The 25,220-nt window shown below is 42.0% G+C and overlaps 1 protein-coding gene across 1 annotated transcript in view; it reads left to right on the top strand.

The window, feature by feature from the left end:
• LOC126175120 (huntingtin) overlaps nt 1-25,220 on the top strand; it is a 539,564-nt gene that overhangs the window by 317,842 nt on the left and 196,502 nt on the right. Inside the window, exons 31-33 of the mRNA XM_049921673.1 lie at nt 10,648-10,827; nt 14,838-15,082; nt 17,265-17,417. Coding sequence (XP_049777630.1) covers nt 10,648-10,827; nt 14,838-15,082; nt 17,265-17,417 — 578 coding nt within the window. The remainder of the gene's footprint in view (nt 1-10,647; nt 10,828-14,837; nt 15,083-17,264; nt 17,418-25,220) is intronic.

The following is a 25,220-nucleotide window of genomic DNA, read 5'->3' as shown; positions in this document are numbered from 1 at the left end:
ATACAAGGATGCGCTAATGATGCATCCAAATCTTTTATGTGCAAACTCTGAAAGCTTTTTAAATATAGCAAATGATGTTAGCTTTCTACATATTTATTATTCATGTCTACTTATTTATTTGGAAGTAACTGAAAATCCAGGCTGCATAATGACAGTATTATAGAAAGGATAGATTGCTACTCACTATGCAAAGAAGAGGTTGAGTTTCAGATGGGGGGGGGAGGGGGGGGGGGGACTTTCGGCCACCAGGCCTTCTTCTAACTAACAAATGACGAGACAACGGGATTACGGGAATGTAACTCATATTGCAGGGAGAGTTCCCACCTGCACAGTCCAGAAAAGTTGGTATTTGTAGGAAGAATCTAGATGGTAGATGGTGCAGGCTGTGAAGCAGTCATTGAAGTGACACATGTTGTTTTGGGTAGCATTTTCAGCAGCTAGGTGATCCAGGTGTCTTTGGCCACAGTGTGTTGGTGACCCTTCACATGGACGAACATCTTGTTGGTTGTGATTGCCACATAGAAAGCAGCACAGTGGTTGCAGCATAATTTGTAGATCACACGACTGTTTTCACAGGTGGCCCTGGAATAGGAGATGCCTGTCACTGGACTGGATTAGGTGGTGGTGGGGAGATATATGGGACAGGTCTTTCTATAGGTCTATTGCAGGGATATGAGTCACGAGGCAAGGGTTTGGGAGCAGGTCTGGAATAGGGACAGACATAGATACTGTGTAAGTTCAGTAGGGCACAGAATACCACTATGTGAAGGGTATTAAGGATAGTGCATCGGATATTCCTCATCTCAGGGCACAACGAGAGGCAGTCGAAACCCTGGCAGAGAATTTGATTCATTTGCTCTAGTTCTAGGTTGGACTGTGTCATTAGGGAAGTGCTTCTTTTTGGGGCAACAGTTGGTATGCGGGAGGTGGTAGGTGATTGGAGAGACAAGGCAAGGGAGATCTGTTAGTCAGATAATTTTGGTATGTGAAGGCCTCAGTAAGACCCTCATTATATTCAGAGAGGGGCTGCTGGTCACTACAGATGTAATGGCTGCGGGTGGTTAAGCTGAAGGGACTTCTTGGTACGGAATGGTTGATAGATGTCAAAGTGGAGGTATTGCTGTTGACTGGTAAGTCTGGTATCGATGGAGGTCTGATGTAGCTGTCCTTGAAGTGGAAGTCAACATCAAGGAAGGTAGCTTGTTGGGTCAAGGAGTACCAAGTGAAGTGGACGGGGGAGGAGGTGTTGAGGTTTAGGAGGAATGTGGATGGTGTGTCTTCATCCCCAGTCCAGATCATGAAGATGTCATCAATGAATCTGAACCATGTGAGAGGTTTGGGATTCTGGATGGTTACAAAGGATTCCTCCAGATGGCCCTTGAAAGGGTTGATGCGGGATGGAGCAATGCGGGTGCCCATTGCTATACCATAGATTTGTTTGTAGGTAATGCCTTCAAAAGAGAAGGAATTGTGGGTGCAGATATAGTTGGTGATGGTGACCAGGAATGATGATGTAGGTTTGGGGTCAGTTGGGCTTTGGGGAAACTAGTGTTCAATAGCAACATGGCCATGGACATTAAGTACGATGGTGTAGAGGGAGGTGGTATCACTAGTGACGAGTAGTGCACCATGTGGCAAAGAACAGGAACTGTGGAAAGTCTGTGGAGAAAATGGTTTGTGACTTTTATATAGGAGGGTAGGTTACAGGTAATAGGCTGAAGGTGTTGGTCCATGAGAGCAGCGTTTCTCTTAGTGGAGGCTCAATAACTGGCCACAACAGAGTGTTACGAATGGTTGGGTTTATGGATTTTAGGAAGCATAAAAGTTAGAAGTGTGGGGTGTGACTGGGTTGAGGGGGCAGGGGAGGGAGGGAGGAGAGAGGGAGGAGAGAGAGAGAGGGAGGGAGGGAGGGAGGGTTGGGGGGGGGGGGCTAGGGATTTGAGAAGAAATTGGAGATCCTGTTGGATTTCTGGAATGGGCTCATTGTGACAGGCTTTGCAGGTGTATGTATCAGGCAGCTGGCTGAGTCCTGCCAATAATTCCTGCGGTTCATGACCATAGCGGTGGAATCTTTGTTGGCAATTACAGGGTTGCTGTAGTTTGTGGAAATCAGGGTATTTCAAACACATCAGGGAAATCATGGAAATATCAGGGAAATTTGGAAAAAGACGCTGGAAAAATCTCACTTTTGTCTCAGTAGATGAAATAGTTTTTTACTGAGGTGTCGTGCATCGTCGCGCACGGGTTCAGCTGAGTATGTGCGCTGCTTCCCTACTCCCTCATTCATTGCTGCCACCACTTCTTGCCACTAGCCTAGCAGCTGCCAGTGAGAGGCAAGGAAGCATGAAGAGTGATTTGTTTGGATCTGATTCTCAGAGACTATAGATGCAGCTGCCAGAGATGGCTGTCCTGTGTGTGAGTTGTGTCAGAGTGGTTGTGTGAATGTATGTATGCTCCCGTTTTCTAACAAAAAGCTATGGCTGAAAATTTAGTTGTGTGTGGGATTGTCTTTTCTAAATGCCTGTCTGTGGCTCAGTAATCATCTTTACAGTGACTTGCTACCTATCCTCATTATTATTGATTCTCGGAGTATTTGAACAAATTATCTGTTGCATGGATTGATCACTGTGGTCGCAGTTCGTCAACGTGCTGTCTGTGGCTCTTGATTAGCTGGAGTGGATTTCCACAATGGGCCAAAACCAGAGGCCGTTTCTGTGTGTATCTGTAATGGATCGGGCCTGCCGATCTGAAGCCATTCGGTTCCCACTAATGTGCATGCCCTGCCCATCGGATCTAGTCTCACAAATCTGCTGCAGACCGGATCTGTTTGTGTGTGGTGTAATGCAGTGGATTTTCATGGTTTGTCCATGGACGCTGGACTGTGGTGCTCCTCAGCTGGTTAGAGACCATGGCAGTATCCTTGTCCATTCCTACTCCACCCCTGCTCCCAACCCCTTGCTTCTCGACTTATATCCCTGCTATAGATCTAAATGCAAGACCTGTCCCATACATCCTCTCACTACCATGTACTCCTGTCCAGTCACAGGCATCTCTTATCCGATAGAAGACTGGGCCATCCTTGAAACCAGTCATGAGATCTACAAACTAAGCTGCAATCAGTGTGCTGTTTTCGACGTGGATATCACAACCAACAAAATTTCCATCCACATGAATGGCCACAGACAAGCTGTGGCTAAGAGACAGCCAGATCACCCAGTTGCTGAACGTGCTCCCAAAAGCAATGTGTGTCACTTCAGTGACTGCTTCATAGCCTGCACCATCTGGATTCTTTCTACCAACATCAGCTTTTGTGAATTGCGCAAGTGGGAACTCCTCTTCCACGCTATGTTGCCATAAGCACTGCTCACAACCTTTGTTAGTCCCTGTCTCTCACTTACTTACCCCTTTCCCTGCTCCTAATCCAGTACTGCGCAATTTTCCATTCCGCCAAATGCACTCACTAGTCTTTTTTCCTCTCCTCTGCTTCTCTCCTTTTCTGCGCCCCCCCTCTCCCCCCACTCCCCGCCACTGCTTCCCATTCAAACATCCTGACTGCGTGTAGCCGGCCTACCTTATCCCAGCATGCCCCTGCATGTTCCCGCAAGCAGCACTTTACCCATCCGGCAGCCCAACCAACTACATGTACATCTACGTCTGAATAGATACTCTGCAAGCCACCGCACGGTGCATGGCAGAGGGTACCCTGTACCACTGTATCATTTCCCCATTTCCCCTCCTGTTCCACTCGCAAATAGAACAAGAGAAAAACAACTTCCTCTACACATCCATATGAGCACTAAATTCACGTACCTTATCTTCATGCTCCTTATGCGCAGTGTATGTTGGTGGCGTTAGAATCGTTCTGCAGTTAACTTCAAATGTCAATTTTCTAAATTTTCTCAATGTTTCTTGAAAAGAACGTCGCATTCCCTTGAGGGATTTGAGTTCTCAAAGCAACTCCGTAACACTTACATGTTGTCAAACCTACATGTTGTTCCTCCTCCCTGACACAGCCTCTTCCTTACCCCACCATCCATGGACTGCTTTCCCATCAGGAGCAATTGCTTTCTGCAGTCTGGCCTCAGCGGCCAGAGACTGTGGTTATGTGTGTGTGAGTTGTACTTGTGTGAATGTGTTTGTTTTTTCAACTTTAGAATGAGGTCATGTGCCCAAGAACTCAAATATATAACAGTGTGTTTATTTCTCAACATTGTCACCCTGGTGATGAACACACTTCTCCCAGTGAGAGACAGTTATGTTGACACTGTCACTGTAAAATATTTGATGTTGTTTAAGGAGATGAAAATTGGTTGGGGCCTAGCCGGGACTATGTGCGGGATGATTGATGACAGTGACCCCAAGGCATTGGATTGTTGCAGATGTTTCAGTGCTGGAGTGTGATCTGGCGTTGTCATGCTGAAGGGGAGGATGCTCCATTTGTGGATGATCTCTTTGAAATTGACATTCAATCACAGCACACTTTTTCTCACACTCCGACATCATTACATTACACACTGCCATGTTATACACTACAATAACAGAGCTCTCTGGGGCACTAGGCTGCAAATATGTAGACAAGAATAAAGATGTAGAATGTTAATAATATTTATTTTATTTAAATAGCTTTAAGAGTTTTCACATAAGTAATTTGAAGGAATTACTTTTCAGTATACTCTCGTACCTGTCCAGGACTGGATGAGGTATGATGTGCTTCCCCAATTTTCAGAACTGGTGCTGCCTTATTTTGGAAACCTTACCTTTGGACTAATGGTCACCATCACCCTCGGAGTAGTTCCCATCCACACGTACACACCGGTCCCAGTGCTTCTGCCACTGGTAAAATGTTTTCTGGAAGTCATGTTCTTTGAGGGTGTTTATCACCGCCAGTGATGCTTCTCGAATCCTCTCTAGAGTGTCGAACTGACAGCCTTTCAACTTGAGTTTCAGTTTTGGGAATAGTGCAAAGCCGCAAGGTGCCAAAAAGGTCCTGGTGAGCTAGGACATGTGACATGTCACGTTGTCGTGATGCAGCAGCCAGTTCCCTTGACGCCAAAGTTCAGGCCATCATCGCTGCACATTTTCATGGAGCCATCGCAAAACGTCACAGTAGTATGCAGAATTCACTGTTTGGTTGGGTGGGACGAATTCCTTGTGCACAATTCCTTTGATATCAAAGAAAATGATGACCATGCTCTTCACTTTGCTCTTCACCTGTCTTGCTTTTTTGGGTCTTGGAGAGCCCGAGTTCTTCCACTGGGACGATTGTTGCTTTGTCTCTGGTGCTTGCTTATTTGGGCCTTGGAGAGCCCGAGTTCTTCCACTGGGACGATTGTTGCTTTGTCTCTGGGTCATAACTGTAAATCCAGCTCTCATCGCCGGTGATAACCCATGACAAGAAGGTTGGATCATCAGATGCGGTCTGACGAAGGTCTATGCATGCTTCAACATGCTGTGCCTTCTGATCAGCAGTCAAGATCCTTGGCACAAATTTTGCGGTGACATGATGCATACCCAATTCATCAGTCAACATTCGTTGATGTGTCCCATAACCAATACCCTCTTCATCTGCAAGGTCTTGAATGGTTCGACGTCGATCCGCATGAACCAGTTGTTGAAGTTTGGCAACAATGTCTGGCATTGTGCGGCTAATGGGCCTTCCAGTGTGAGCATCATCTTCGACGTCTGTACGGCCGGCCCTGAACCGAACATGCCACTGAAACACAAGCATATGGCTCATGCTCTGTCCGCCAAACACTTGTTTAATCATTGCAATGGTCTCCATAGCACTTTTCCCAAGATTTGTACAGAATTTGATACACGTGCGCTGTTCCGTTCACGGATCCATCGTTAAATTGCCACACACCAAACACAGAGTATTACAGAAATCACTGTGGACATGCAACACGTCCTCCCAGCTGAATGCCACTCCGTACACTGACTCATCAGATATGCAGCTCTCACCACCTAGCGGTGCAAAGATCTACTACTACTACTACTACTACTACTAGTTTCCAGATGCAGCACCAGTCCTGAAAATTTTGGATTCCACCTCGTAAGGCTACTACGGGAAGTGGGCATCTGGGAAGAAGATCAGTACGGTACGTTTCAGAAACTGGAGAGTGTGCCAGGTTTATTCAGAAAACCTGCCACTAGAGGATACAAAGTGTGATGCCACAGGGCATGTCTCCGAGACTGGGATGGGAAGAACTGTCTGAATGGCTTGTGGCCTGGCTTCTGAGAAAGGCTTAATAAAACGGGGCAAGGGTACAAAGTTTGGTAATTTCATTTTCTTTACAAATAATATTTCAATAACGTTTGAAATCTGAATTAGCTGATTTTAGATAATAACAATAGAAATATATTGCTAATTGATGTTGTGTGCTGATGCTGTGATGCGGAGATCACACGAGGCGCAGCGATGGGTCTTCTGAGTGGCAGAGATAGCATGAGGGCTGTCGACGTGCGTCAGCCAGGTAGTGACTAGGCTGGTGTTTTGGAGATGCCTGAGTGCAGTAATGGAGTACTGCAGTCAGGAACAACAGTGTTGGGGCTGCTGAAGGCTGTTGTCAGGTGCGACAGTCAAGCCTCGCAAGTTGTGAGAGACTGTAACACTATATTAGCGGGGCACATCAGCAGAGGCATATGGGTGTATATATCAATACAAAACAGGGTCGAACTAAAAGTTATGAGTAATATTTTGTCTGAAAGTTAATTTTTATTTTTAGACAGACCATGTAAATCTAATTGTATACACTTTTCTCTCACTTTCCAAAATAATCTCAATTTCTTTGCATATGTTTTTCCATTGTTCTGTAGGTCTGAAAATTCTCCTGTAATAGAAGTGTATTCCAACTGCCTGAAGAAACTCAAGCATCATTCTCTGAATGTGCACTAGCCTTCTAATAGTGTTTACCTCTCAGCTGTTCTTTCACAGAATTCATAAGATTACAGCTGGAGGCTGCCAAGTCAAGACTGTAGAAAGGGTGCAGGATTTTCTCCACAGGGGCCTGAGCTGTGTGAGGCTGTACATTATCATGCTGCAGGATGATGATCATCCCAAGATGTTAATTGTGCCATCTCTTGCAGAGCTTCAGAAGTGTCTGGATGTGGCAGATAGTCTGTGCAGGTTTAAAGAAATAAACCAAAGTGCAGCCCTCTATGTTCCGGAATATGATAGAAACATCTTTCATTGCTTGCCACAGTGAGCATCAAAAATCATATCCTTCATTTCAGAAATTGCTGGAGAAGGCTTTGGGTAATGGTTCTTCTCTGCACCTTACGATCTTCAGTCATAAATGCAAGCACAGACTTGTCAATATCCAAGCTTCAGTCATTTCCTACACTGCACTATGTCCTACTGCAACTTAGTTGTGATTTCATTCACAGTAACATATCCCTTTCCTCTAATGAATTCAATGTATTTTTATTTGCACTGTATGGAGGCAGTGATAGGGTGACTGCTACAAGGCTCGTCTCAAATGCTTGTGTTTCCTCTTACAAGTGTTTCACCCATCTCCTATTACTGCTGGGACCGTCTACACATATGCATAAATGTGCCAAAGTCTGATACAAATTTAAACAACAGGTTTTTCCTTTTTAATAAATTGATCTTGGCCGTTTTGTAAATACAGCCTGTAGTCATGAGTTAGAAGCTGTTCACATAACTACTTGTTAACTTGAAAGATTGTAGATTATGATAATGCAGTTGTTTAGAATTGCACTTGTAACAAAGAGCTGTTAATGATTTTCTTTCAGCCAATGTTTGGTACTGGCTACTCGCTTAGGAAGACAGCTGGTGTGGGGCTGTGCCCATTTAAAAGGTGTTGTTACCACAGATTGGTATGTGACTTGATTCCTTTCATATGTGACCCAATGTGAGATAGGGCAACATATACATGTGATGGGACTGGAGTAATATTTCCTGCATGAGTGCATAGAACAGGTTGTGCAACTGGATCTTCCATAGAAGTGTAACTCCGTGGCAAGGGGTTGGTGGTAGCTGTGGAATAAGGCTGGACTGGGATAGAGTATTTCACAGATTGGGTGAACACCGGAATACCAATTTGGGAGGAGTAAAAAGTGTACCATTTCAGAGCATGAATAAACGCCTTCCAGCCCTTCTCCATGCCTTTCACTTCACTTCACTTCTGAAATCTCCACCTGGGTTTTGCTCTCTGGTGTCTCCCTTTTTGTGTGTTCCATCTACCTCCAACTTCACCTCATTCCTCCCCTCCATGATATGACACATGAAAATTTCAGTGAAGACTTGATCAGACACCATTACTTGTCTCATCAGCCTGTTGAATGATGTCCATAAGTCAATTTCTTGTTACCTTTTCAGGATCAAAATACGTTACAACTAGAGGGAACATCTGTCTGTTTTTGTGGTTGGAGACAGAGAAAAAAATTACCTGAGTTATAAGACATATAAACTCTACCATCAAGTGAGCAAGATGTATGAGACAGGCAAAATACCTTCAGACTTCAAGAAGAGTATAATAATTCCAATCCCAGAGAAAGCAAGTGTTGACAGGTGTGAAAATTACCAAACTATCAGTTTAATAAGTCACGGCTACAAAATACTAACATGAATTCTTTACAGAAGAATGGAAAAACTGGTAGAAGCTGCCCTGAGGGAAGACCAGTTTGGATTCCGTAGAAATGTTGGAACACGTGAAGATAGGTTAAGGAAAGACAAAGCCACATTTATAGCATTTGTAGACTTAGAGAAAGCTTTTGACAATGTTGACTGGAATACTCTCTTTCAAATTCTGAAGGTGGCCAGGGGTCAAATACAGGGAACGAAAGGCTATTTACAATTTGTACAGAAACAATGTGTAGTTTTGCCCCCTATTATTGTGAGGATATATAAAGGCCTGATTTTTGGTCATGAGACAGTCAGTCCATGGCAGAGTTTCAGATGAGGAACCTATGTTGCTTAGAATGACAACAATGCATCAACTTAACAGTGAAATAAGTGTTAAACCAATAGACCATGTGTTAAAGCAATGACAGTGACTGTGAACTATGTGGTTCTGTTTTTACTGCTCATATATGTTCAACAATAAACTGTCGTAGCAGTATGTGGAGGTTGTCTGCAAACTATTAATGAGGCTTATGGAAGGTTTAAACAATAATGCTCTGGCCATACACAAATAACTGTTTTATTTATTTATTTATTTATTTATTTATATATATAGGGGTTGGGGTTGTGGACAGTGAAATTAAAGTACTGTGAAACATAATTGTGCAGCTGTTGGCTACATTATTTACCGTAGTCAGTGTCCAAATTACAAACTCCATTATTTCAGCCAGTTTAGCAACGTCGTACATTGACACCAAGGACAACAACCGAAGAAATAAAAAGCAGGTGGAACTGCTACATACTGTCACCCACGCCTACTCTGCTATCCCTCTCCCTCCACACCTCAGCCTCCTCCTTACCCCCAACACCCAGGCTGCTTCTCCAACCATGTGCAGTTACATGCAGTCTGGCTTCTGTGACCAGAGACTGGTCATTTGTGTTCACATTGAGCTTGGAAGAATGTGTGTATGTTTTCTACTTTAGAAGAAGACCTTTTGGCCAAAAGCTCACATGTTTAGCAGTCTTTTTAGTGTGCCTATCTGCAACTCAACAATACCTCTTAGTGGTGAGTAGCTATCTGTCATTCTCTTAATACTGATATTATATTTGACAGTATGAGAAACTATTGCTAGCTCTCATGAAACTTATTTATGAACTTTTATACAAGAGTGATGGCTGCAGTCGCTGAAGTCAGGAGTACACCACACACAATAAGCTTGTGTGAGTCATTTGAGAAGTAAACAATGTAATAAGTGTGTTTAAACATGAATGTCTTTATAATTCGTTTCCGCAAGTCCTTCTTAGTTCTGCACTGTATTTATACTGTAGCTGTTGTATGGTATCAGATGAGCACATACATTGCTTACCAGTACTGACCAAGAAATAAGTAAACATACCCCTTTCACAACCCCTCTAGACCCATCGGCTGTGACATCCTTTCTCAACTCCTCAACTTGCCTTGAGCGAAAGCATTCTTTTTCTGTAGAAATGCTACAGAGAAAAAAATTATCTGTTGACAATAGTATCAATTATTGTAGGAAAATATTCCGATATTTGTCAGTCAGGGATTTTAAATTATTGATTGTACTTTGCGGGAAAAGTATTTGTAACTGTGATTACTAACGAAATATACAGGAGAAAGAGGCCATCAGCAGTGGAGGTGGGAGGATTAAAGAAAAATTGCTGTAATGTGAGAAACCAAGGAGTTAACAGTATTTGTATCAGACCTTACCATATCCGGTTGAACTCGTGAAAACCATATGCATAATCCTCTTCATCCTCAAGCAGTCTTTTCTTTGCTTGTATTCTTTGGTTAACCTGATGTTCAAACTGTTTAACAGTAATGTTAGCTGAACCATTTCAGTAAGTTGTGCCATGTTGTCACTTAATACAAAGATAATCTAGGATGTCAGGCAAGCAGATAAGTTTCCATTCTAAATTAATGTTTCTATGTGTCTCATTTGGTTTGAAATGTATTGAGACTATCAGTGAATGGTGTCATTGTATTGTGTGAAGAGTTTTATAGGTACATAGCATTATCTGTGTTGCCATACTTTGCACAGTGTGAGAACTTGAGTGATGCCGAGCAGTTAACCTGGTTGCTGGTGAACCATATGGAGCATGTTATCCAGCTGTCGACGGAGCCACCAGTGCAGGAGTTAATAGCAGCCGTCCACCGCCACAGCACGGCCAGCGGGCTGCTTGTACACGCCGTTGGATCCCGTTGTCAAGATATGCAACAGGTTTGTGCACATCCATTCAGTGACGTAAATGTTTTTCTGCCTAATGTGCACTTTCCATGAACACTACCAGGTGTCAATTGGCCAGTATATGAGGAAGTTAGTTTCGAAAAGAAGAGGATAGAAGCTTCTGAAATATGGTGCTACAGAAGAATGTTGAAGATTACATGGGTAGATCACATAACTAATAAGGAGGTACTGAATACAATTGGGGAGAAGAGGAAATTGAGGCACAACCTGACTAAAAGAAGGGACAGGTTGGTAGGAATCGTTCCAAGGCACCAAGGGATTACCAATTTAGTATTGGAGGGATTTGTGGAAGGTAAAAATCGTAGAGGTAGACCAAGAGATGAATCCACTAAGCAGGTTCAGAAGGATGTAGGCTGCAGTAGATACTTGTAGATGAAGAAGCTTGCACAGGATAGAGTAGCGTGGAGAGCTGCATCAAACCAGTCTCTGGACTGAAGATCACAGCTTTTATTTGGGTCAGTATGGTACATTTGTCCAATTGCCAGAAACACTGAAATAAGAAGACAGAACACATAAGAGGACAGAAACATGATACAAACTATACTGTCTCCCTAAGTAAAGAGACTTTATGATGTATCTTTTGCATTTCTTGCTTTTATGTTTTCATTTTCTTCAAAGGCAAAGATAAAATGTGAAGTGGTAGCCCAGTGTAGAGCCTGTGCCTACTGTCATGTATTTTTGATTAAAAAATAAATAAAAAATAAAAAAACAGATTATGTTTTTCCTGTTCCTCGGTAAGAGGAAAGTTTCGCTCTCAATTAATGACATTAGGAAGGTAGATGCACATTATTTTAAAGTGTATTCAGCAGTAGCCATTTTGGTTGTGAGAATATGTAAAAAGTTTGTATTTTTTTATGTGCATCAAAGGAAGAATATAGTATTATTTTACTAGTGAAAAGTTGTATGAGTCACTATTACCAAGTAGTACTGCAATATATAGAAAACCAAGAAGCCCACCTGTGTACTTCAGAGTTATCAGGAAAATCCGATTACAACATTATAAAGGAATCAGTCAAGATATTGTAGGTAGATATGGCGATCGGACGTAGTATTATTAATTGGTAAGCATAAATCTAGAAGAGAAAGACTATTTCATTTATGTGGACCTTATATGATAAGATTTTGGCATAGCTCAGCTTATTGTGCTTGTCCGACACACCAGAAAATTTCATAAGAGACAGTAATCAAAATTCCAATTTCAGATCACCTCTTTATTATTTTCTTATCGGCCATTAATTAATTTCATTATTTCCATATATCTAAATTTTATTTTTTATTATATTATGAAGTGGTGATTGTGACAGGACTCAAAATTAGATATATGGAAATAATGAAATTAATTAATGGCAGATAAGAAAATAATAAAGAGGTGATCTGAAATTGGAATTTTGATTACTGTCTCTTATAAAATTTTCTGCCGTGTCGGACAAGCACAATAAGCTGAGCTAATCTTGTAAATGGGTAAAAAATCTTATCATATTAGTTCCACATAAAAGAAATAGTCTTGCTCTTGTTGTAGATTTATGCTTACCAATTAAAAATACTACATCCGATCGCCGTATCTACCGACAAAATCTTGACTGTGTCCTTTACGTTGTTGAAATTGGATTTTCATGATAACTCTGAAGTACACAGGTGGGCTTCTTGGTTTTCCATATATTGCAGTACTACTTGGAATAATGACTCATACAACTTTTCAGTGGTAAAATAATACTATAATCTTCCCTCGATGCACATCAAAAATACAGACTTTTTACATTTTCTCACAACCACTGCTGATTACACTCTAAAATAATGTGAATCTGCCTTTCGTCATTAACAGAGAGTGAGTTCTTCCTCTTACTGAGGAACAGGAAAAACATCTTCTGTTTTTTTAACATTTGAAAATTGAAAATATATGGCGATAGGCACAGGATCTACACTGGGCTACCACTTCACAATGTCTGTCATCTGCACCAAGGGCCAAGACACCCTGTCCTCATTCCCCTACTGCCTCAACACTTTCTCTCCCATTTGCTTCATCTGGTTCTCCTCAGCCCAACATGCCACCTTTCTGGAAGTTGACCTCTACTTTCTGATGACTGTATCTATACTTCTGTTAATATCATACTCACTAACCATCAACAGTACTATCATTTTGAAAGCTGTCTTCTTTTGAACACCAAAGTGTTGCTGCCATATAGTCCGGTCATGCATGGATGGTATGTCTGCAGTGATGAGAACCTCATGCCAAAAAACTGAAGGTCTCGCTAAGGCTTTCACAGGCAGGCACTATCCTCCAAACCTAGTCTGTAAACAGATTTCCTGCACCGTATCCTCAGGATCTCTAGTCCTCCCACCATCTTCAAGAATGAACAGCAAAGGAATACCCAGCTCATCATCTAATATCTGCACAGACTGAAGTAACTTAACCATGTCCTTTGCAAGGGCTTTGAATATCAGTCATTGTGCACAGAAAAGAGGGTCAACTTACCCACAATTATTTTCCTCTCTCGTAAAGTGATATTGTGCCACTGTCATCCAATTTACATCTCTGTATCACGCCAAACCTATTGGTATACGGGTCATATTACTGTGGAAGGGACTGGTGCAAGACCTGCCGGATAGTTGGCCATTATGGGTGTTGGTGAGATGAAACATATGCTGCCTTTGTCAGTGCTTGTGCTATTTTGGGCCATATTGAGTTCAGATACAGGAAATTTCCTACTTCACTTTACCAAATGACCAAATCATTAACATTTTTGAATAAAATTCTTTGGGTTATTAGGCTATGTCATTGTGTAACAGTAAAAAGGCAAAAGTGATGGTCAGATTGTTTTTGCAGTAATTGTTTTCAGTGTGATAAAACTGCTGCGTGTTGGTGGTCTTTCATACATACCATCCTGTTTCAGTTATCATTTAATAGTCTATGTCACTACTGCGTAATGTCACTTGACAGTCCAAAGTCAACATCTCTGTAGCAAGGTTTGTATGAGGGGGTGCCCAAAAAAACCGGAATAACATTGCTGTGGGCGGAGCTTGTATAGTGTGCATCTCTGCCTCTATGCGTGTATAGTGCAACTCATTGCCAGTTTGCCGCCTGTGTTGTTGACCTGGCTTGTTCTGTTCATATGGAGTAATTGTTTTTGGTAGCTCTGTTTTGTTCTTGTTCATTTTTTTATGATGCCAGGGAAGTGAGCAATGTGTAGCTGTGAAATTTTGTTTTCCACCCAGTAAAAATGCTGCTGAAACTGTTTTAATGTTGAAAATAGTTTACCAAGATGATGCTATGGGAAAAGTTCAAGTGTGCGAGTGCTTTGCGTGATTTAAAAATGGCGACATGTTGATTAATGATAAACCTGTTCAGTACATCCATCAGCTGCCCGAATCATTCAGGCTTTGTTCCCCCAGATCAGACCATCAATCAAACCTTTAATGTAGAAGTTTTAAGAAGACTGCACAACAATGTTTGTCAAAAGCAACCCTATTTGTGGCAGACAGGAGACTGGTTCTTTCACCGCAACTATGCAACTACACACACAGCCATCTCTGTTGTACAGTTTTTGGCTATAAATGGCATGGTTCCGCTGCCCCATGCACCATACTCACCTTACCTGGTTCTGTCCGACTTTTCTTATTTCCGTGCATGAAAGTAGGCATGAAAGGACACTGATTTGACAACATTGAAGAAGTCAAGGAATAAACGGGGGAGGGGGGGGGGGCTGTCAGCCATTTCTAAAGATGATTACAAAAAATATTTCAAACAGTGGAAGCACCATTGGGACAAATGTATTAGTTGGAACGGAGTGTATTTTAAAGGGGATAATATTGTGCTGTAAACAATTTGAAAAAATATATATCTTTTGAAAAATAATTCTGGTTTTTCTGGGTACCTCCTTGTAATTCAGTTTCCTAGTGGTTTGACCTTGGCTGTACGTAACAGTTGTTACTGCTGAAGTTGTAGCAGTTTCTTTGTTTGCTTCACTGTTTTTCGTTATTCTCAGCCAAGCCAAGTGTCACGGCTCTTGCACTGCCTGGAGGGAGTGCACCCTTCACAGAGTGGTCCGCTACTGCAGCTGCTGGCGACGAAGCTGCTGTCCCTGCCACAGCTCGCACTGGCGAGGCAGGCTGCATCACTGGCTGCCCGCCGTGCCGAAGTGCTGCTGGCTCTGGGCCGGGAGCAGGCACAAGCACAGCTGGCAGCGGAGGAACTGCAGGCGCTGCTGGCGGAGCTGCAGCACCATCGCAGGTGGGCTTTACTTTGCACGGCTCATTGTTTTACGATTACGTGTCAGGACTAGCTCACATTTGTAAGCAGTCTTCCTCTTACCCTGACTGCATTTTCCTGGGTTGAAGTTTGCCACCTGCTTTACCGATGACAAAGTCTGTGTAATCATTCCTTTCCATTCTGTTATTACACCCAGATATTTGTGTTTTCCAGTTGTGAATCATTGACATTGTAATTACAGTATACTACTTTTCTGCTTTGATAGAAGTGTACAGTTTTACATTTGTGGATGTTAAAAACAAGTCACCTCTCTTTGCACTTTGTTAAAATTTGATCAAGTTATGATGGAATATTTGTGAAGCTTTTTCCTGTACTTCCTGATAGATAAGGACGTCATCTGGAAAGACCCTGAGGTTACAATACGTATGGTCTGCTAGGTCATTCACATACAGCATGAACAACAATGGCCCACACACTTCTCGTGGACAAGCTTGCAGTTACTTCTACTTCTGCTGATGACTCTCCACCAAAGATAACTAACATGTCCTACTTTCCAGGAATTCCAGGAAATCCTTAAACCTGTTACAAGCTGTAAAACAGTAGTACCATCTGACGTACCACATTACATCTGAACTAAGAATACACTGCCAGGAAGGGGGAGGGATTAAAACATCTTAAAAAATGATTCTATTTTGATCCAGTGAAGTGGGATGGTAGATCTACTGATAATGGCTTAAGTGCCACCTGCCAACAGCTGGCATGGTGGCCTGACTGTTAGAGTGCTATCTATGTCTGCGATTTAGAATGGAATGCCCGTGGTCCTAAGGCTCAATGTGGCACAGATGTTAAGAGCAACCAGGCACCGTGTCATGCACTTGTGATACCTACAATCCATTTACCAAATTTACCTGCTGCACTGCACCTATGAAGATGAGGGCTCTGGTAGATGGCACAACAGGTGCTGTGCTGTGTGCATAAGTCATGTGCCCACCGCAGGTGTCTCCAGGGACTGGCCTGCGCAGGTGCCAGTGGCAGAAAATACTAAGTGTAGTGCATCAGCGACCTGGTGCTGCGGTACTTGTCCAAGTATTATGTACAGGGTTATAGCAGTGCTGAATTAAATTAAAATAAGAGAAAGAAATGGGAAACATATTGCTTGAGGATTGCTATACTAAATGTGAAGATGCTGGATAAGAAAGGAAAGTTAGAAAAGATGAAGAGACATAATATCAATCTTTTAAGGTAAGTGAGGTCCAGTAGGAAGGAGAAGATGAATTTGGATTGGTGAAATACAAGGTAATTTACAAAGAATCAGAAAGGAAGGAAAATGGAGTTGGAATTATAAACAGGAAACATGAGAAAAAAATACAGTAATGGTTATTCCAGTTAGTGACAGAGTATTAGAGGTGAAACTGAAGAGTAACTCTGTGGCTACATCAATCATTCAAGTTTATGTGCCAATATCAGCCGCAAGTAAAGAGGAAGTGGACAAAATATATGAGTTGAGTGAGGAAGTCTACAAAGAAAACTGGGAAGGGCAAGGAAGAAATTAAATGATGGGTGGCTTGAATAGTACAGCGGAAAGTGAATAAGAAACAATGCAGCTGGAAACCATGGCCTGTGAAAGACCAGCGAGAGGGGAGAAAAACTGATAGCCTTCTGTGAACAACTTGATTTCTGGATTGTTTTAATGGGAGAAACAAGAATGACATTAAGCAGTGTAATGATTGTTACTGCAGTATAAAGATTATTTTTCTATGATTTTCCTCTCTTTTGTTATTGTAAATTGCGACACATTCAGCATCCCTGAGGGCTCTTCTTGATGAAATTTACAGAACTGGTTGAATTAATGAATTTTGTACCTCTCAGTGTTGTTTTTTCTTTGCCTTTACCGGCAGACACTGTAAAACTAAAAAACATTCAGTTTCAGATTTCTTAATTTATGTGCAGCAATGCTTCCAGTTCTCTTTTTATTGTCAATGATTTAAGGCTTCTCTATCTATGCTCACTAGTTATTAGTGTTGTGTACTCATTACTATTATTATTATATTACTATTACTACATTTAGTAGTAAGTATGAGATAACATAAGCTATGATTCTGCTTACTGTTTCTGCAGTGCATCTCAATATAAGTGTTAATAAATTGTTTTTAATTTTGTATATCTGGAGCCAAAATTTCATAAAAATATTCTTTGTTAACAGGCATAGTGGTCTCATAAGTGTGTTAAACAAGTTGGCTTCTGAGTGCTACAATTTACAGTCATCTGAATTTGATTCTGGAACAAACATTATCCCATCAAGTATTCGTAGCATTGTTGTTGACAAGAACTGGTTTCTGGCTCAAGTTAAAAACAGGTATGCCTCATATAGTTCATTAGTTAGATATTTTTATGTCCACATCAAAAAATTTTTGTGAGTTTGTCAGTTGCATAATGGCTGCACATATTTATCAAAAATATAATTGTATGTCTCTGTACCACTTACAGGTTTGTGGCTAAATAGTTGTTTGTATTTAATAATCGATCTATGATCAGAAGGTCCTGTCGAAAACAGTGTGGCAAATTGTCTGAAAAACATTGGAAATAGGGATTTCTCAGATAAGTTAATTTTTGGGACAAGTCGAGGAAAACTCAAAGGATTCTGAAAAACTCAGAGAATTGTGACAGAGCCTATTAAGAGTTGAACTGTTCATTGACGGAAATGTACTGAGTCATTTTGTGCCAAATCACTCTGAGATTCTGCTTTTGAAACAATTGGTTGTGGAGTCAGGTAAAGAAGAGTGAAAATGGGCATTGAAATGTTGCACTAATTATTTCCTTGGTCGCAGCTAACTCCAGCGCACTGCCCGACTCTGGGGGGATCTCTGTTGTTTTCCATATGTTCCTGGGCTCAAGGTCCATTATAGGAAATGGAGTGTGATGAAATGTAACGTGTGCATGAGAATTTGTTACAAAACTGTGAATTGCCAGAAGTGAAGGTGGGTTTTTTTCTATTCCATAAAAAGTTTAAACTTGGATCCACATTTGAAAATTCATATTTTGTAGATCAACTATGGTTATTCAGGCTTCAGTACTTTTTGTTTACCAAGTTCAGTCCAAACTTTTTCACAGTTTCATGGTTCTAGTTAATAATGACCACAGTGTGAAGAATATCTGGTTTAAAACATGATATGTCATTGCTATCAGAGTCAATTGATATTAAATTCCAGTGGCAGTGGTTCAAAGTGTGTTCCTGCAATTACTTCTCATGTACTTGAGGTTATCACATTATGAGTGCTGAAGTAGATATATGCTGAAGTAGATATATGCTGAAGTAGATATAATAGATTTCATGTCCTGCCCATTAATCTCAATTTTGTGAACATGTAAGATATTTTTTGCTATCCTACTCTCCTTAATGATTTCTGTTCGAGATATCAGGTTAAACTGTGAACAATTTGTGTTGACTGTGTATCATATTTTGGTGGTGTCCTGTAATGTTGCTTGGTACTGCTTGGTTCACACTGTTATTACACTAACAAAAAACACTATGCAAGGTTAAAGTCAGAAAACTATACTTACATCCTAATGTCCACTGTCACTTCGGCATGTATGCAATAATCCCAGCATTGTTCTCAGCATTCCTGGAAGAACACAAGAGGAAGGGTATTCAGAACCAGTTGCAATTCCAGTTGGATGTTTTCAGTCGAGTCAAAACATTGCCTGTTCAAAGTGATTTTCGTCCTCTGTAACTGGTAGAAGTCTCACAGGGCTAGGTCTGGTGGGTAGCAAGGGTAGTGGACTGTGGCCAGGAATTTATTCATAATGAGCAAGGTGTGTGCAGATGCATTGTCATGGTGCACCAAACAGTCTTTCTTTTTCTACAGCTCTGGCCGTTTGCACCAAATATTTTCCATCAGTCACCTCAAAACTTCACAGTGAAACTGCCTGTTGACACTGTGACCAGGTGGAAGAAAATCCTTATGCACTATTCCCCAAATGTTGAAAAAAAGATCAGTATTAGCTTCAAGTTGTTGCAAATTCATGTAGCTTTTTTAGGAAGAAGATGACATTTTCCATTGTGATGATTGCTGCTTCGTTTTAGGGTCATAACTACAGACCCAAGATTCATCATCTGTTATGACTCTGGATAAGAATTTTAGAACTCTCAAACTCTTTGTTGCAGATTAGTGCATGTCTGAATCTTGAGGTTTTGTTGGTCAATGCTGAGAAGGCGCGGGACAGACTTTGCTGCAGTTCATCTCATGTTGAGTTCATCAGCTAGAAGTCATTGACATTTACTGTACAATAGCCGAAGTTTTTTACAAACTTCATGAATTGTCTGCATTCAATCATCATGAATCACATCATGCACTTTCAGAATCATTTCTGGTGTTGTGCTAATTGATGGTTGACCAGAATATTTGTCATCTTACACAGATTCATGACCTTCCTCAAAGCACTTGAACCATACAGGCATTCTTGCTTGACTCAGTGCACCCTCACTCCACTTCGAGGAACCATCCAGGCATTTATCGTGATCATTGTAGAAGAAACCATGAAAAGCCTACATCTGGGTATTAGGATGATGGATGTGAACACTGGTTCTGCCGAATGCAGGGCCATTGCCATAACCATTGTACCACCTCGCTCAGTGACAGGGATGGACTAACATTTACGTATGTTCTCTGCAAGCCACATTATGGTGTGGGGTGAAGTGTGCTTCTGATACTACCACTGTTTCACACCTTTCCTGCTCTAGTTTTGAATGGTGTATGTGAAGAACAACTAACTGTAGCAAGCCTCCCTAGGAGCAGTAATTTTGTGAGTTTCTCATCTTGGTGCATTTGCTACAAGTATCTGGGAGGCCTACACTATCTGATCAAAAGTATCCAGGCACCTGTTAGTGGACATTAATATGGGGTTGTCCATCATTCACCTTTATGATGGCTTGAACACTGCTGAGCCCTTTCAGTGCGTAGTCTGAATGTCTGTGGAGGAATGGCAGCCCATTCTTCCTCAAGAGCTGAAACATGAGAACGTAGTGCTGTGGGATGCCAGGGTCCGGAGTGAAGGTGACGTTCTAACTCATCCCACAGTTTTTCCATCGTGTTCAGGTTGGAACTCTTGGAGGGCCGGTCTATATTAGGGATGATATTGCCCAAAACCATTGCCTCACATCTGCTGCTTTATGACAGCACTCTGATACAAACAATTATCGTCTCCGAACTGTTTCTCAACTGTACACAGCACACACAGTGTTTTCTTAAATGCAATAAGGGGACTACACCCTAACCATGAAAACACCACCATATCATAACACCACCTCCTCTGTACTTCACTATTGACACTAAACATGACAGCAGGTAGTGTTCTCCAAACAGCTGCCCATCCCAAATCCTTACATCGGATTGCCACAGGGTGTAGCACAATTCATCACTCCAAATCACTTGTTTCCAGCCATCCACTGGCCAGTGGTGTCGCTCTTTACACCACCTCAAACATTACTTAGTACTGACTACAGAACTATATGGCTTATGAGGAACTGCTCAACCACTGTGCACCTTTGTTTTTAACTCCCTATGAACAGTCAGTGTGGTATCTGGACTGCTGGTAGCACTGTGGAACTAACAGGTGATTCATTTCACTGTTTAATTTGATTTTTTTATATACTACATATTCCCGACATATTGCCCGTGTAACAATGATCAATACAGTACTGAAATAGTTTACAATATCTGCTCAAAAAATTCCGGAACTTTGTCCACAAAATGTTTCTACGTTTACCTTTTACTCATGGTGCATGGTATCCTTCAGAATACTCTATCTCGTCTGTTCTTGCAAATCTTTATCCTTACAACAGGTTTTTCAACTTTGGAAATGAAAAGAAAAGTCTGCATGGGCCAGGTTTGTAGGGTAAGGGGCAGCACAGTGATTTCGTTTCTTGTGCAATAGTTATGCACCAACAGGGATGAATGTGCGGTTGCATTATCATGATGCAAGAGCCACAAATTGTCTCGCCACGTTTCAGGCCTTTTCCGTCTCACATTTTCTTGAAGGCATTGCAACACCTGTGGCACAAAATCATCATGAACTAATCCTTTTCGGTCAAAGAAAACAATCAGCATGGCTTTGACATTTGACCTGATGTGATGAGCTTTTTTTGGTCGTGGAGAATCTTTCTTGGCCCATTGTGAGGATTAACCTTAGCCTCAACATCAAAACCATAGACTCATGTCTCATCATCAGCTATGATTCTCTTAAGGAACATCTCATTCTCATTTGCATGATCCGAAAGCTCTTCACAGATTGCGATGTGAAGGTCTTTTTGGTCTTGACTCATGAGCAGTGGGATGAACTTGGGGGGCAACACAGTTCACTCCAAGATGCTGTGTCAGGATTTCGACAGTAAGCCTTTGATTGGCATGCACAATATTGTTGACGTTCCTGATACGAGCGTGGTTGGTAGACATTGAAGGACGTCCTGAATGAGGGTCATCTTTATCTTCCATTCTGCCATTTTTAAACTGTGTGAACCATTCGTAACACCAAATACGGCTTAAGCACTCATCACCGTAGGCTTCCTGCATTGTTTGGTGTCTCTCTGTAAATGTTTTCTTGAGTTTCATGAAAAATTTAATGCACATTTATTGCTCCTCTAACTCTGCCGTCTCAAAATTTTCAGACTAACGTTCTACTCAATAGTGCACTGAACACTAACAGACATACAACAATGAAACTTTCAACAGTTACACATTAAACGCAGGTGTATGGAGTAATACCAACCACATTCCACTCCAACACACCATTGGTTGGAAATTGTGAATGTTTCAGAATTATTTGAATAGACTTCGTGTGTTTGTGTCTACAGTTGTAATTTATTTATTTTGGCTTCTGGTTTCAGTGCACAGTAGCATCCTCAGGCCACCTGACACACATTCACCACACTTGCTCCTTAAGCAGGTGTGTCAAATACAGTTCTTTTGTAGCCATACTCCATAATGCTTGACATTTGCTGTCCACCAGTATGTGAGGTCTGTTTGGACCTGGTTTAGCTGTGCTTGTAGCTTCACATTTCGACCTCACAATCACATCACCCACAGTCGACCTGTGCAGTCTTGCTACTGCGGTGGCCTCCCACGGCTAGTCCACTTCTGAAGCCACTGAGATCTCTTGACTTACACATTATGCTGTTGCTGCTTCTTTGCTGACAACTCAGTACTCTCTGCCTCCTTTTATACTAGCTAGTGGTCAGTTCCTCATTAAAAGGGGGGGGGGGGGGGGAGATGAAAGAGTGTCCTGACACTTTGGACCAGATAGTTTATGTAGCCCGATTCTTCTGTCTCAAAATTTTAACAGTAAGCTTTTCTTTGATGTACAACACCTATCTTGTAACATGTATCACTGGAGGTTTTTGCTTATTATTGGATCTTCTGTATCTCCTCTATTAATTCTACATGGTAAAGGTCCAAGATGGATGAGCGGTACTGAAGAATCTTCCTTATAAGTGTTTTGCTGGCCATTTATTTTGAGGATGAATACATTTTCTTTGGATTCTTCCATTGAATCTCAGCCTAGCATTTGATTTTCTTACAACTTATTGTTTTGTGTTCATTTCATTTTAGGTCTAAGCACTTTGCCAAACTCTTAAACGTTAATTGCAGAGTAATCATATTGAAGTGTATGTAAGTCATTCTAGTGAGTTAATCCTAGGTATTTTGTGGTTGTTACAGTTCTTAGTGATGTACTACAGATAGTGTAATCAGATAGTAATGGACCTCTCTGAGTGTTTATGTACAGTACATTACATTTTTTTGCATTCAGGAACTACCAGTCTCTGCACCAAGTGTTGGCCCTCTGCCGGCCTTTTTACATTACTGTACAGTTTTCTGGCATTACAACTTTCCTCTACGCATGAACAACGCTAGCCACTAGATCATTTATAAATACTGTAAACAGTATTGCCCATAAGGGTACTACCAAACTGTCGTTTACATCTGCCGGTTATATACTTTGTCCTTCAGACACAGTAATAAATAATAAATAAAGACCATTAAAAATGCCATGTCGAATTCTTTTTCCCTGAAAGTCCTGAATCCAGTGGCAGATCTGCTCTATATTAGGGATGGGCTGTATGAATTGTCTGCTGAAATTCAAAGAACATGGCATCAGTCTGATCTCTGTTGCCTTTGGCACTCGTGATCTCACGGGGGAATCTTTGGTAAGGAGGGGATTAGCATCTTGACTGTAGGAAGAAAGGCAGCAGACAAGTGGCCAGAGATGCTGGGTGGCCAAGGCAGGAACTCTTTCCATGGGAATCCAGTAGCCAGCCTCAGTGCGGGAACCCTTAAGGAACAGTAGTGTTGCATTTATAAAGCTTTGGAAAAAGATAAAACTTTGGTTCCTCAGTGGGAAAAGGGAGGTATTAAGATGACAAGAATTTGGGATGGATGGTTTTGTATCTGTGTAAGCACAAAAATGCCCTGAAACTGTATTGTTGGGGCGAATGTCACTACTCTAGTTGATGGTGGTTTCTGGACCTGGAAGCCAGGGAAGTGGACCCTAGAAGAGGAAAAACTCGACAGCCTGTTCACTTTACTGCTTAGAGAATGGCATGGAGAAAAGCACAAAATGCAACAAGCACAAATGATCAAAACAGTTATCACGTAGAACTGATAAATGAGAAATCCAGGCTTGTGTTAGTCAACCTCAGCATAAGAACTGACTGGTGCAGCCTATCGCCACTGGCAGGTAGACACCTGGATCAGCAGTTCTGCTCGTACAATGCTCCACACACGTGCAATTGTGATAGCTTTCTGCACTACTCTGCTGTGAGGCCCAATATAGCTCATCTGCATCCACACGAATGTCTGCTGGTGGGGGTATGAAATCCCTCCCCCATGAAAAGACCACATAGGTGCTGCAAATGACCTAGTTTCTGCTGCGATCTCTGTCACAAAACCAGAAAGGGTGCGAGAGTCCCTGCCAGTAGGTCTCCCACTGAAGTAGGCCACGATGACTTGGCTGACTCCACCAGAATAGCAGAAGATTGTGCAGGCAGGGAGAATGGCAGGTCTGTTTGCACTGGCTGGGGCGAGGGCTCGTAAGGGTGAATGGGGAAAGGGGGTTGCAGTTTCCAGTTCTACGGGCTTAGCATCAGGGGTCACAGGAGCAATCTTCATTGGTGCCCCATTCTGGGTGAAACTAGGACACTGGATGGTGCACTGGATGTGACAGTGCACTTACACACTGTCACAGTTGCGAGCCTCCTACTGGGAAAATGCTGTGACTGACCCCTCCACCCGACTGGTGCAGAGACTGTGGCGTCGTTTATAGAATGGGTGGCGGACTCGACTGATTTGAATGACAAGTCAGCTGATTGACATCCATCACAGACAAATGCCAATTTCCGTGGTCCACCAAAACACCTGGCAGCCATCCCTGCTGCCAGCCAAAACACCGGTCTCAAATGGCCACCCTGAGAGGAAAATACAGTAGGCCTCAACACTCCAGGGCATGCAACGTGGAATGTAATAAATGCGAGAAGCCCCTACTCCTGCACACGTGCAAACGTACTGCCGGACTGTATCTGCCGTCTGTTGTCACCCGATACATAACTAGAAAGCTAAACAGTGTATTGTGACAGGACGAGGCAGACACAGTCTTCTGTGTCTCAGTCTTTAATGTTTGTGGGAATCACTCTTCCCCTGAATTAGAAACTGGATGAAACAGGGCAGTAGTCAGTTGCTCGTTATTGTTGCGAATGCAAAGATCCTCAAACTCTCCGATACAAATTGCTGCCAATTTTCAGATATGAGAGTCAAGGGCAAGCCGTCAATAGCAAAAATGACTGACAGTGTGCAAGTAGTTGCTGTCAGTGTCTTGGAAGACAGTTTAACTACAAATGGGAAACTGCACAATGCATCCACCATAACAACCGCACGATTCCCAGAAAAGGACCTACAAGGTTGGTGTACACCTTGTGCAAAGGTTGCTCCGGGACTGCTTGAGCAGAAAAATGATGTGGTGGTGCAGCCTGGTTCTGTTCACAGGCCACACAAGTCCACACAAGATGTTCATTTTCACTCTTGATTGCCAGTTTGTAGAAATGTCCTCGTGGCAGAACTTTCATTCAGGACATATCTTGTATCCCAGTGCAATGCTTGCTGGAGCTGGAATA

The sequence above is a fragment of the Schistocerca cancellata genome, chromosome 3 (genome assembly GCF_023864275.1).
Source record: "Schistocerca cancellata isolate TAMUIC-IGC-003103 chromosome 3, iqSchCanc2.1, whole genome shotgun sequence".
Classification (NCBI taxonomy): domain Eukaryota; kingdom Metazoa; phylum Arthropoda; class Insecta; order Orthoptera; family Acrididae; genus Schistocerca; species Schistocerca cancellata.
Note: the sequence above shows the minus strand (reverse complement) of the source record. Positions and strands in the feature narration are given on the sequence as shown.